At 36.7% G+C, this 13,183-nt stretch overlaps 6 protein-coding genes across 6 annotated transcripts; 3 read left to right on the top strand and 3 right to left on the bottom strand.

The window, feature by feature from the left end:
- The first annotated feature begins 96 nt into the window (after nucleotides 1-96).
- Nucleotides 97-1,834, top strand: RHIMIDRAFT_107877 (MAP kinase). The gene is made up of 10 exons (XM_023605198.1): nucleotides 97-239; nucleotides 290-416; nucleotides 471-526; nucleotides 584-773; nucleotides 828-1,112; nucleotides 1,171-1,249; nucleotides 1,308-1,396; nucleotides 1,449-1,469; nucleotides 1,527-1,605; nucleotides 1,664-1,834. Exons 1-10 carry the CDS (start codon nucleotides 136-138, stop codon nucleotides 1,690-1,692), a joined length of 1,059 nt encoding a protein of 352 aa, XP_023468635.1. The 5' UTR covers nucleotides 97-135; the 3' UTR covers nucleotides 1,693-1,834.
- Nucleotides 1,835-2,001: 167 nt separating this feature from the next.
- On the bottom strand, nucleotides 2,002-3,268 carry RHIMIDRAFT_287089 (translation elongation factor Tu (EF-TU); the record flags this gene model as incomplete). The annotated part of the gene is made up of 2 exons (XM_023613441.1): nucleotides 2,002-2,913; nucleotides 2,966-3,268. The coding sequence occupies 2 exons, from the start codon at nucleotides 3,266-3,268 to the stop codon at nucleotides 2,002-2,004; spliced, it is 1,215 nt and encodes a 404-aa protein (XP_023468634.1).
- Nucleotides 3,269-3,732: 464 nt separating this feature from the next.
- Nucleotides 3,733-4,392, bottom strand: RHIMIDRAFT_107871 (uncharacterized protein). The gene is made up of 3 exons (XM_023605197.1): nucleotides 4,111-4,392; nucleotides 3,992-4,053; nucleotides 3,733-3,943 (listed from the first exon to the last, which is right to left on the bottom strand). The coding sequence occupies exons 1-3, from the start codon at nucleotides 4,256-4,258 to the stop codon at nucleotides 3,854-3,856; spliced, it is 300 nt and encodes a 99-aa protein (XP_023468633.1). The 5' UTR covers nucleotides 4,259-4,392; the 3' UTR covers nucleotides 3,733-3,853.
- Nucleotides 4,393-6,996: 2,604 nt separating this feature from the next.
- On the top strand, nucleotides 6,997-7,391 carry RHIMIDRAFT_235680 (uncharacterized protein; the record flags this gene model as incomplete). Its single annotated transcript, XM_023608394.1, has 2 exons — nucleotides 6,997-7,060; nucleotides 7,111-7,391. 2 exons carry the CDS (start codon nucleotides 6,997-6,999, stop codon nucleotides 7,389-7,391), a joined length of 345 nt encoding a protein of 114 aa, XP_023468632.1.
- A 713-nt stretch (nucleotides 7,392-8,104) lies between these two features.
- On the top strand, nucleotides 8,105-9,274 carry RHIMIDRAFT_235679 (uncharacterized protein; the record flags this gene model as incomplete). Its single annotated transcript, XM_023608393.1, has 3 exons — nucleotides 8,105-8,741; nucleotides 8,797-8,934; nucleotides 8,985-9,274. The coding sequence occupies 3 exons, from the start codon at nucleotides 8,105-8,107 to the stop codon at nucleotides 9,272-9,274; spliced, it is 1,065 nt and encodes a 354-aa protein (XP_023468631.1).
- An 820-nt stretch (nucleotides 9,275-10,094) lies between these two features.
- On the bottom strand, nucleotides 10,095-11,657 carry RHIMIDRAFT_304413 (general substrate transporter; the record flags this gene model as incomplete). Its single annotated transcript, XM_023614446.1, has 3 exons — nucleotides 10,095-11,225; nucleotides 11,283-11,442; nucleotides 11,497-11,657. The coding sequence occupies 3 exons, from the start codon at nucleotides 11,655-11,657 to the stop codon at nucleotides 10,095-10,097; spliced, it is 1,452 nt and encodes a 483-aa protein (XP_023468630.1).
- Between the last annotated feature and the right edge of the window lie 1,526 nt (nucleotides 11,658-13,183).

The following is a 13,183-nucleotide window of genomic DNA, read 5'->3' as shown; positions in this document are numbered from 1 at the left end:
TCTGCTTGTACTACATCCCCCTTTTTTATGCTTTACCCTGATTCTTTTTTTTGATGTTCCTTTGATTTCATTCTCAGCTTTATTACTGACTTTTAACCCAGCAGTAAAATTCATCCCTCTCTCTCTCCTTATTGAATGTCTCGAAGAGAAGAGATTGCTGCCCGTCTCAAACACTTTAATGGTGGTGACCAGTATGATGTAGTAGATATAGTTGGCGAAGGCGCCTATGGTGTTGTTTGGTAAATACACTCCTATTCTTCACGCTTCATTTATATAATATTATATATAGCTCGGCTGTTCATAAACCTACAGGTCAAATGGTAGCCATCAAGCGTATTTTACCCTTTGATCATGCCATGTTTTGCTTGAGAACACTTCGCGAAATTAAGCTGTTAAAGTACTTTAACCATGAAAATGTAAACACTACTTTCTCCATCTTTGTTAAATAAAACAACTAACTTTCTTTATAGATTATCTCCATTCTTGACATCATGAAACCAAAATCTATTGAGGACTTTACAGAAGTGTAAGAAAAAGCAATAGCAGACCGCTACTCATATTATTAAACTTTTAAACTTGTTAGATATCTCATTCAGGAACTAATGGAAACTGACATGCACCGTGTCATTCGTACACAAGACCTGTCAGACGATCATTGTCAATATTTCACTTATCAAACACTTCGAGCATTAAAGGCAATGCACTCAGCTAATGTGCTTCACCGTGATTTGAAGCCATCAAACCTGTTACTTAATGCCAACTGTGATTTAAAGGTAACTTTTGAATACGTATACATATACAATGCAGTAGTAGTAATATGGGAATAGATTTGTGACTTGGGTTTAGCAAGATCGTCTAATTCAGCAGATGAAAACAGTGGTTTCATGACAGAATATGTCGCCACCCGTTGGTATCGAGCACCTGAGATTATGCTTACATTTAAGGAATATACAAAGGCCATTGATGTTTGGTCAGTGGGTTGCATATTAGCAGAAATGCTCAGTGGTAAACCATTGTTCCCTGGTCGAGACTATCACCATCAATTAACTTTAATTTTGGATGTACTTGGTACACCCACCATGGATGATTTCTATGGAATCAAGAGTCGTCGAGTAAGTGAATATATGAATAGTGTGGGAATGGTGTGTGACTCATCATATTGGCACTTAGGCTAGAGACTATATTCGTAGCTTACCTTTCAAAAAGAGGATTCCATTCTCAAGACTGCTTCCTAATGCAAATCCGTTAGGTATTTAGACATATTACACGTATATGAGTGATAAATAGCTTATTAATCTTATTATTAGCTGTTGATTTACTTGAAAAGTTATTGACATTCAATCCAGAAAAAAGAATAACAGTTGAAGAAGCATTAAAGCATCCATACCTTGAACCAGTAAGTTGACATTACAAATTAAAAGTACTCTTATTGACCTTCTTGATATTAGTATCATGATCCTGATGATGAGGTAAAGCAAAAAACAAGAGGTAGACTCTATAGTTATATGCTGACTATTTTGAAATAGCCTGATGCACCTCCTATTCCAGACAGTTTCTTTGATTTTGATAGATATAAGGAACAACTTACCAAAGAGCAACTCAAACGTAAGTTACCATAATTTGTATCTATTTAAGATGTAATATTAATATTTAATTATATTAGAGATGCTGTTTGATGAAATTGCTCACTAAAACAAAAAACAGAAAAACCAAAAAAAAAAGAAGCATATCATATATGAACCAATATCCATATATACCGAACTGATAACAAATAAATACTCTAAATGTAAACCTTTTCTTCTCTTACAATATCCCCCATAAATCATCTATTTCTTCACTCCCGATGTAACTTGAAAACAAGTATACCAACGAAAAAGAATAATGATATATAGACATATTTTATTCATGTATTTTTTTTTTTTCTTTTCTAAAAGAATGAAACAGTATTATACAATAAGGGATACAGACACACACACAAAGAGAGAGAGCGAAGGGGTAAGTTTATTCCAAGATCTTGGTAACAATACCAGTACCAACGGTCTTACCACCTTCACGAATAGTGAAACGTTGACCTTCTTCAAGAGCAACATCATGAACAAGTTCACATTGCAATTCAACATTGTCACCAGGCATAATGAGCTTCTCTTCGGGGTTTTCAGTACCTTCAGGGTGTTGAAGACTGACGGTGACATCAGTGGTACGAACGAACATTTGAGGACGGTAGTTGTTGACAAAAGGAGTGTGACGACCACCTTCTTCCTTGGTCAAGACATACAATTGAGCCATGAACTTCTTGTGGGATCTAACAGTACCAGGGGCACAGAGGACTTGACCACGACGGATTTGTTCACGCTTGATACCACGTAAGAGGGCACCCATGTTGTCACCAGCTTCACCACGGTCCAATTCCTTACGGAACATTTCAATACCGGTAAGGGTGGTCTTAACGGTAGGTCCCATACCAACAATTTCAACTTCACTGTTCTTGGTGATAACACCACGTTCAACACGACCGGTGGCAACAGTACCACGACCAGAAATAGAAAAGACATCTTCAATAGGCATCAAGAAAGGCTTATCCAAATCTCTGATAGGTGTAGGAATGTGGGCATCAACAGCGTCCATCAACTCACGGACTCTTTCTTCACCAATCTCGGGGTCACGACCTTCGAGGGCAGCAAGAGCAGAACCCTTGATGATGGGTGTGTTTTCACCGTCGAAACCGTATTCAGACAAAAGATCACGCATTTCCATTTCGACAAGTTCAAGCATTTCAGGATCATCGACCTGGTCAACCTTGTTGACAAAGACAACCAAGCTTTGAACACCAACTTGACGGGCCAACAACAAGTGTTCACGGGTTTGAGGCATTTGACCGTCAGTGGCAGAGACAAGAATGATGGCACCATCCATCTAATGTATTGTTTAGAGCCGCTTTCTTCACTATAAAATCTATTATTTTTACCTGAGCAGCACCAGTAATCATATTCTTGATATAATCGGCGTGACCAGGACAGTCGACGTGAGCATAGTGACGGTTCTTGGTTTCGTATTCAACGTGAGCGGTAGAGATGGTAATACCACGAGCCTTTTCCTCAGGGGCTTTATCGATCTGACTGTAATCTCTGAACTCAGCACCACCATCTGAAGCCAAGACCTTGGTGATGGCAGCAGTCAAGGTAGTCTTACCGTGATCAACGTGACCAATGGTACCAATGTTAACGTGAGGCTTAGCACGAGAGAACTTTCCTCCAGCATCAGAGGCCATACCACGACGACCTTGAATGAATGTTAATACTGTATATACACACATGTATATAAAGGGCTAGCTTACCAAAGAACATCAAACGAGAAGGAGCGGATGAGACGTAGGCTTCCTTGAGAAGATTAGCAGTCTATAGAATAATGTAAAAGGTAAGTCAAGTCTATCTTTACTTTTATTGAGTTGATCATTACAAGTCTGTTGCCAGAAGCAAGGGCCATACGAGTAGAGATCCAAGCTAAGTTCAAATGTCAATTATGGAGATTATGGGTAAAATAACTCGGTATCATACCTGTCTTGGAAGCAGAGGAAGTAATGCATCTGCGAGAGGCAACACGAGAGGCAGGAAGTACGACCTTGTTAGCTGCTGTCTTCAAAGAGAACATGGTTATTTTTGTTCAAAAAAAGAGGAAGGTGTCAAATATCCAGCCTCCTTTTTTTTTTAAAAAAAACAACCCCCGGTTCTGTGTTTAAAAAAAGGACTCAGGCAAGTCACTAATGTCAAATCACCTTCAACCCCTTCTGTATGTCTCTTTTTTTATTGAGTCAAAAAACAATAAATACTATTTACACTTCTATTAAAAAACAAAATTATAGTTTTCCTTGTTCTCTTAATTCTCTCTTTTCTTCTTCAGATAAGCTCCAGAAATGTTTTTTCTTTTCTTGAAACCAGTTTCGAACCTGAGATAACCATTAATACTATATTGACATGAGTGTCTATTTACTTACAGGAGTAAAGCAGTGTTTCTCTGGCCCAAAATCAGCAAATAAGACAATATATCCAGTCAATGCTAGAAAGAAAGAAAAAAGTTATTTTCACTTGCCAACATAACTTGGAGTGATATTACAAACTGAGAGTACCCAGGACAACACTTGGATTTGCCTAGCTCTCGGTGTAGGTGCCATAGCATTTGGCATTTCTAATCTTCTCTTGACACGATCTTGTAATTGCTCGGTAGAAACTGGCTGATTGTATAAAGCCCAATGTGGTCTCATGTTGAAAGGAAATAGAAAAAGGAAACTGTTGAAGTGGAAATAGAGTACGCAAATTTCATTTGATGTTGAGTTTTATTTTGCAATGTTCACTATAGTAGTCACTTGTACAGTCCCTGAAGTTGTCAAGAATACATATCTTTTTCATTATGAAGGATAGAACAGAAAAGAAAAAATGTCGACTGAAAAGTATAAAAATGACATTAAGTTAATAACCTCACTATTATGCGTCCTTAGTGAAGGTATCATACCGAGAATCAAGCTTGAATTGGTTAAAGAAGACCGCCTGCATCTATTGGTTCTGAAGAGTAAAACCACCTTTTGTTTTCCGCAGCAATGCTAGTCACAATTCGAGATGGCGAAAAAGTATAAAAAGGCGAGCAAAAGGCAGAAATCGTTTTTTTCCTTATCCTCTCAGGCCTTTTGGCTAAGATCAAGTGTAGTATCTGTTCTTTATAGTTTAACAACTATAATGAGGGACATTGTCCCTCTCGTTGTTAATCTAATTTTTCCCGCCGGGAATTCAGAGCTCTGGCTTGCTATCTCTGAATTCCACAGGTGTCCCTTGCCTGACACTACCTGCAAGGTGACGCCGACCTTTTTATACATATTATAAATGAAAAATAAAAGAAGCAAAAAGAGAAGAATTATAATAGAGGGAGAAAAAAGCGGGCAATGAATGTGCAAGCCACAAATAATAACATTCTCTGAAAATTTCTGCAACTGTCAAGTAAAAATAATAGCCATACTGTGTCAACCCTTAAAAAAGATGCTGATGTTATTATAAGAGCTTTAGTATCAGCTTTAATGTCAATAGATGTCTTCTATATAAAAAGCTACCGAGATAAAAGACTTTTGAAAACAAGACATGCCTGTCTTTTCTTGAATTTGGTTAAACGAAGAAATGAAGCAAAAAGGAAATGAAAGCTCCTGCTACAGTGTTAGTTCACAAGTATTCAGCTTATTCTCCTCACTCTTGCAGCTCTCATCATACGGGTATCGAAAATGGGTTCAGATTCTATCTTTGCAATTTTCTCAATCTTTCAGACTATCAATTTTGTGGGCATGTGAACGCTTGACAGAGGCAGATGTTCGCCTTTGTCATTCTTTTGAACATGTAATGTTAACACTTCAGGGAGCCACGGCTTAGGGCTATTATGAGACAGAGATTTGTTAGACAGCGATGGTTCTAAATGGTCACGAATCGAGTAAACATTTCGAAATTTAAGCTCTACCGAGCATATAGTAGAATATTGATTGACATTCAGACAATAAAATCTCAACCATGTTGACTCAACTCATATTGGCTGTTCAGAATAAATGGTTGGTTTATTGTAGGGCCGTGTGGCCTTTGTCAAGAAAAAACACATTTCTTAACATCTATAGAAATTCTTTTTTTTTTTTGGCAGACCCTTAGGCTAATGACAATTATAATCTGGCTAACGATTTTCAGAGAATGTTATTATTTGTGGCTTGCACATTCATTGCCCGCTTTTTTCTCCCTCTATTATAATTCTTCTCTTTTTGCTTCTTTTATTTTTCATTTATAATATGTATAAAAAGGTCGGCGTCACCTTGCAGGTAGTGTCAGGCAAGGGACACCTGTGGAATTCAGAGATAGCAAGCCAGAGCTCTGAATTCCCGGCGGGAAAAATTAGATTAACAACGAGAGGGACAATGTCCCTCATTATAGTTGTTAAACTATAAAGAACAGATACTACACTTGATCTTAGCCAAAAGGCCTGAGAGGATAAGGAAAAAAACGATTTCTGCCTTTTGCTCGCCTTTTTATACTTTTTCGCCATCTCGAATTGTGACTAGCATTGCTGCGGAAAAACAACCATTAGATTGCCGAAGCATCAGTATTTGAAGTCCAATTCTTTCTTGATTTGACCAGGAGCCTGTATATTTGTATTATATGAAAGATTTTATCGCGCTTCCAAATCTCCAAATGGTAATGTTGCATTTTTAATCGAACTTTGATCTCCGATAGCAGTGACTTTGCCTATTCACTGAGTTGTAAGTCTTTATGCCGATCTCATTAGTATAAAGTTTATCACAAACGCGGTGCTTTTCACAGCCGCACGGAATTGAAATCATGTTAACACAAACAAAAAGCGTTGTGTGTATATAGAGGCTTGAAAATTCCCTTCTCTGCGAAAAAAAGTGATATAAACCGTTCTCAAGAAGTTATGAGTTTACCATTTTATATCAAGTCCGGCGAAGCAGATGGTGACTCCCAAGATAAGCTGTAAAAATATCAAAGGTGCCTTTTTTTTAAAAAAATTGTCAGTACGTGTCTTTACGCTCTCCTTGCGCACTACTCAATGAGTAGGCAATTCCACTGTTTTGAGATTTGACAGTGCGCCAAGAATCTCTCTTTTCTATTTACTTATCAATAATGAAGGAATTAGACTGAAAGTATCGACGCGTTGGATGAGATACTCTTATAATAAAGCATACATTCTACTTTACATTCCTCTACCGCATCTAATGAGAATAACTTACAATAATAAAAATAGCAATAGTAACTACTAGTTTAGCATTGATAAATAATCACATTAACCACATTAATATCCCTATAAAACTCACAATTACTTTAATAAAATCTCTCTCTTCTTAATAAAAATTTACTTCGCAAGGCATCGACTTAATTGATCATTTCAAATAAAAAGCTGAATGCAACAGGTATGTCTATTTAGTTTTTTTTTTTTTGGATTGCTTTATTCGCTTTTTTATATATGTTCTTACAAGATAACGAACTGTTAGCTCTCGAACTACCATTCGCTTTCTTACCAGGACAAGGTATATTGTCAAAAAGAATCTTGAAAAACAAAAAGTGATAGATCTAATAGTAAATTCATTATTAAATATACTGGAAGAAACCTATGGCGTTGTGTCAAGTGAATGGCTCAACAGTACAAGGAGCGACGTTCTATATGAGCCTAAATTAGCTATTCAAAAATCTCTTATTCCTGTTTTAATCGAGATACAAGCAACGGTGGACGAAAAATTTAGGCCAACACTACATACACTAGAAAATCCACCAGAAAATAGGCTAATACTACGGTCGCTCCCTTGGAACACTGCATGTGGAGTCACTATACAACTTCAAATTACTAAAGCCTCTGCTTAACCTAAGGCTGCCCAGTTCATTCTCTGATATAAAATGTGAATTACACTTGAATGATCTTGGTTCTTTGTTGATCGAACTGACAACATAACGTTAGAATAAAAAATAAAAAAAATCTCTCTGATCTCTTGAAAAGAAACAAACCAAGATGACAACTTTATAAATGTCATGTTTAGCTTGACACTGCAGATTGAGAAGCTTTGTTGGTCAGCATCATAGATAATGGGTAGAAGCAGCGTCCGTAGTGTTAATCTAACTTCTGGTATATTTTCTGGTGCCTGTAATGCTTCCCAATATTCAATTGGATCTATCCTTTGCACCAATTTTAGCACTAATGTCAAAAATAAAAAACAAAGGCAACAACAGACATCATTAGGCGTATTAAGTGTATTATATATCTTAAAAGTAAGATGTTAAGTACGAATTATATACAAGATGGTAATATTCCTATAAATATAAAATAATAATGTGAATAATGCAACATATCGCAGTCGTTTAAGCAAGAAAGCCTTTTCTATCCTTTCAGATTGGTTTTGTTACACTAAAATAAATGAAAGCAGGGCTTTTTATTGATGAAAGTCACTATTTCATTCTCCGCGTCAGCTTGTTGAAAAGGCATGCAGAACTCTATTCTACGTACAAACGACGTCATGTATTGTTTATATTTATATTACTAGCTCTTATTTCATATGTTTTTTCCTTTTATCCCATCAAACATGCATTCATTAATTAAGCCAAGTCAGCCAGCTTTAAGAACCATTTTAAACAAAAATTATAGTGCATTAAGTACTATACCAAATGTCATGCGTGTACGACACATCTCTTCAACGTCCGCCTGCAAAAAAGATATCGAGTCATGGAAGAAGGAAATTTCACAAAAAACAAAGGTAGAGACAGATGTCATTACACCCTCTCAAGTCAATTTATTGGGCAACACACTTGATCATCCCAAGTTTAACTATGACCAATTCCCTGCTCATGGTACTGAAATTCCCCCTGGGTGGCATCTAGCCTATTTCCCTCCTCGTGTGCCCGAAAAGGAGCTCGCAAAGGACGGTTATGATAAGGAATGGAGCCCACCCGAACCTTATGTCCGTCGTAAATGGGCAGGAGGCAAACTTGAATGGAATGTAGATAACCCTTTGCGTGTGGGTGATGAAATAAAGATGGAATCCAAGCTCAGCAAAGTGGATATCAAAAAGGGCAACAGTGTGTTCGTTTGGGTTGATGGTAAAATTCACAACAAGCAAGGATTAGCCTTAACCGAGAGTCGCTGCTGGGTATATACTACAGATGATGCTAGTAAAGAAGAAGAAGTCTCAAAAATCACTCAGAATAAGTCATCATCTCATGGTAAGTTAAAGCATCAAGACAGCGAAAGCAATCTGATGCCCTTTTTTATTCGTAGAGGTCATGAGTAACCCTGAGTTCTCATTCAATGTTACGCCTACTCCCATTACTCTCTTCCGCTTCTCTGCTCTTACGTTTAATTCTCATTTGATTCATTATGATCATACTTTTGCTACTCAAGTTGAAAAGCAAAAAGGTAAATTCAAATATATAAGGCACGTGTATTTTATTAAATTCGCTCATCAGGTTGCTTAACTCATGGTCCATTGTCCTTGATATATATGGTTAATCAGCTTGATCAGTATCTTGCTACAAAGGATGCTGATCAACAGGCGGGTCATAATCAAACCAAAGACCGCCGTATCAAGTCATTCGAATACCGATGCTTAAAGCCACTGGCTGTAAATGAAGCGCTCACTATCAGTGGACGTTGGAAAACAAATGACAAGGAAGGACCAAGCTATGATTTATGGATTATGAATGATGCTGGAGATGTTGCTGTTAAGGGACTTGCTATTATAGATAAAGTAAATTAAAACGGTTGAATAAAGCAAATATTGATTATGAGCATTTTTATTGACTTTATTTTTTTCGAAAAAAGAAAATAGTTTGATAAAGACGACTCTATTATTTCACATAATTTAATCTAGTTACAGTTTGTATCGTCTCCCCATTGTCATTAATAAATGATATTTTATGATATAAATACTCTATTCAGCCACATGTCGTAAACAGGTAACCATATCTCTAAACTTTATTGTTAATTATTGTCTACAAAAGGTAATTTTAAATGGGTATCTATAATCTGCCCTGAGATGAACGATTTCAATGTTTGAAGAGATCTATTTGACATTGGCTATCAAAAAGAATACTTACTAGCCCTTCACAAAGAAAGCAGGCCAAGACAATTTGATAACATCTATTTCAGGTTTCTTTTTTATTTAGAATGTATGGCTAATCAGTGGGTTTAAAGTAAATTATCTACTTGTAATACAAGCTGATACCCTGGGCCTGAGAATATCACAAGTAAAAACTCAACCAAGACTCTGGTAAATCATTCTGTTAAGTGGCACTACTATGGGGAAAGCCTTGTTATGAAAAAATAAAGATGATCAAATTGAATAAATACAATATATCTTTTTTTTTCTTGGAGACAAAGAATGAAGCACTTTATAAAGAATTAAATCTGTATTAAAATGTGTGCAGCTGCCTTCTACTCTTTTATACAAGTTTTATAATAATAAAAAAGTAAATATATTTATTATATATAGAAAAAAAATATGTTACAGGGGCTATACATATACAAAAAATTAAAAAGCAAAAAGAAAAACTGATATCATAATATATAAATAAAGGTTAAGGATGATGCTTAGGCTTACAATCAGCGCTATCTTGACTCGAAACAGAGGCATTTTGTTCAACGTCAACTACGTCAGCTTTCTTGTGATCATCAATGTCTTTACCGGTTGTCTCTGGCATGAAAAACGCAATAAAGACAAAGCCACAAAAGTTAATAACGACAAACACGATAAAACTGTATGTGCCAAGACCAGTGCTCATATGTGGCCATACAGTATTGACCACAAAGTTAAATAGCCAGTTGGAGGAATTACCAAGGGCAGAACCAGCTGCCAAGGCATGCATAGGTAACAATTCAGGAGCAATGAGCCAGGGGATGACACCACATCCCATACTGTAGGATCCTGTAAAGAGAATAGCAGCAGCAATAGCAAGGCCACCAATGCCTTGATGACCAGACTTGTCTTTGAGCGTTGATCCCAAGACCATCATGAGAGAAGCAATACAGGTACCGCCAGTAGATATGAGCATAAATCCCTTGCGGCCAACGCGGTGCATAAATACTACAGCAATAAACGTAGCAAGAATATTAACAGAGGCATCAGCAAGAGATATGTTGGTAGCCAAGGTTGCATCACCAAAGATTTGTGTAAAGAAGCCGACAGAGTAAACAGACATGGGACCAATACCGCCAATCTGGTTGAAGGCTTGAATGACCATCACAATGACTGTATTCCATGAGATATGTCTGTCTTTACAGGATATAATATCCCATATAGACATTTGCTTCTTTGCAGACTCAATCTCTCGCTGACGAGCAGCAAGTATTAGGGAAAATTCTTCTTCAACATCAGCACCTGCACGCAGTTTTTGAAGCGCAGAGCATGCCTTTTCATACTCCTTGTTAGCACAAAGACGACGAGGGCATTCAACTGTGAAGAAATACATAATGGCGAATTGAATAGCAGCTATGAAAGAAGGAATTGCCCAGAGAAAGCGCCAGGTAGGTGCAGTAGACATATATCGGCCACAGACTTGTGTAAGTAAGATACCAAGGTTTAAAAACAGTTCAAAGAGGGAACCAAGGGCTCCTCGACTCTTTTTTGTGGAAATTTCTGAGACATAGATAGCTACTGAAGAACCACACATGCCAGAGGCAATACCGACAAACGCACGGCCAACAGAATACTAAAGCAAGGCGTGAATTTTTCTGCTTTACATATTAAAATAAATGAAAAAGCGTACCATGCCAATATTAGTAGAGCATGCTGATAATAGGCCACCAACGACCATCCAGAGACAGGATATCATGATATTATCTCGTCGGCCGAACCAGACGTTCATGTATTTGCTGGCAAGACTACCAAAAAATCCGCCAATGGCAAAGGCACCAATGGTATAACCCCTAATTTCACTAGTCTTAACGGATTATATGGGATGGACCTATAGATTTATTTACCATGTATTGAAGGACATTGGTAAACATCCGGGCAATGAGCCAGAAGATGAAGTGCCTGGCAGACAAGCACCTGTACCGTCTTCATTGATAATACCCATAATCACCTTTTCAGGCATATTCGGCACACCTTTTTTTGATGATTTATATAAGAAAACAGACATTTTAAATATAATCTAATAATAAATACATACTGATATGCCATCCAACATTGAATCCGGAAAGTGCTGCAATTGTTGCGCAAGCTACCATATAGACAGGGAAGCCCAAGTCTTGAGATTTTACTTGTTTTGACATGTCTTTCTTTTTTATATATACAAAAGAGGGAAATTTATATACTGCGCTTTTATCAGAGTGGGAATAGCTAGTTTGTGTAAACAAGGGGATAATGCAAAATGGGTAATTGATTTAATCAGATATTAAAGACAAGCAATAATAATGCAAATAACAAAGAAAGACCGAAAAAATAGATTCATTTATAGTCTTAAAGATGTTACCCAAGAGTTCCGTATCAAGTAAGAGTCAATATGCCCCACAATGATTCGTTATTCAGTTGTACTAAGAGCTTCCATCTGTGAATCTGGGATCGAACTGTTTTAGGCTCTGATTATACTGTTCCCGCAAGAGGGATTACTTGTGTACCATTACTAAGATTACTGACGACATACACATGGTGTCAAAAGATCATTTTTACTAAAAAAAGTCCTGTGTGAACATCAAAATGTCATAAAAGATGATTGCAGAAAGAGAAAAAAGAGTAAAAAGAAGAGAAATATGGTCTTATCAATCTAGCATTTTCTTTATCACATCTTATCCTTTCTTTGATAAAGAGAGGCTCCTTATCAATAGTAGATAATTTGAGTGCGTGGTACTAATAATGTCGAATAGAAACTATAAAAAGTGCTTTTTGAAACTCCTAATCTATTTGACTAAGCGTATTTATGAGTAAAAAATTAGAATGTAATTCGAGCAGTATGCTTTGTAGTTCAGGTAACAGTGATATCAACAACGGGGCAATCTCTAGTACAATACATATACACATTGTGTATGTGTGTGAGATAATTCCATTCATATCAGTTACACCAGTTGAATAAAGTTAAAACCGATTTACATGGTAGAATTGCCCACGGTCTCGATAAAAGGTATGACTCTGTGGTGCGAGGGAAAACTTTATAGAGGAAACAGCACCAATGATCAAATGTAAATACCATCTATTTTCGCAATATTAGGTATTTTCGATCACTTGACGTTTCCCCTTTTAGTATGGTTCTCCCATCTCTTTTTCTTTTGACACTTCATTTTTTAGTGTTTATGGGGGACAGAGCGCTTTTCCCGGGCCGAAGATTAGAAAAAGGAGAATGATCAACATTGGATTGTTAAATGATTTAAAGTTAAACCATAAAACAATTGATGCCGGTATTTTTATAGGGAGCGTCTTTACTTTGAAGAAAATCATTTTGATTCCCATTAGATTCTGTAAGAAAAAAAGCCCATAGTTATTTTTATAGAAAGAGGCTTTTCTGAAATATACTTTTTTAATATAAGCGAGGGAACAATGTTAGAAATATAGTCAATGATGTTTGTAGTACTAATGATTAATTAAGGCATAATACATTTGTAGATACACACACAGATATTTTTATTTAGACATGAAAACAAGGGAAGGAAGGGGGAATATATGATAAAATAG

Source organism: Rhizopus microsporus (assembly GCF_002708625.1).
Source record: "Rhizopus microsporus ATCC 52813 unplaced genomic scaffold scaffold_4, whole genome shotgun sequence".
NCBI lineage: Eukaryota > Fungi > Mucoromycota > Mucoromycetes > Mucorales > Rhizopodaceae > Rhizopus > Rhizopus microsporus.
Note: the sequence above shows the minus strand (reverse complement) of the source record. Positions and strands in the feature narration are given on the sequence as shown.

Excerpts from the sequence above, each read along its gene's own strand:
- RHIMIDRAFT_107871 (XM_023605197.1), bottom strand. The coding sequence starts at position 4,258 with ATGAGACCACATTGGGCTTTATACAATCAGCCAGTTTCTACCGAGCAA. Across the intron at positions 4,054-4,110 it reads GTCCTGGGTACTCTCAGTTT|CATTGACTGGATATATTGTC; the intron begins GTAATATCACTC and ends CTTTCTTTCTAG. Across the intron at positions 3,944-3,991 it reads AGAAACACTGCTTTACTCCT|GTTCGAAACTGGTTTCAAGA; the intron begins GTAAGTAAATAG and ends TGGTTATCTCAG.
- RHIMIDRAFT_107877 (XM_023605198.1), top strand. The coding sequence starts at position 136 with ATGTCTCGAAGAGAAGAGATTGCTGCCCGTCTCAAACACTTTAATGGT. Across the intron at positions 1,113-1,170 it reads ATGGAATCAAGAGTCGTCGA|GCTAGAGACTATATTCGTAG; the intron begins GTAAGTGAATAT and ends ATTGGCACTTAG. Across the intron at positions 1,250-1,307 it reads TCCTAATGCAAATCCGTTAG|CTGTTGATTTACTTGAAAAG; the intron begins GTATTTAGACAT and ends TCTTATTATTAG.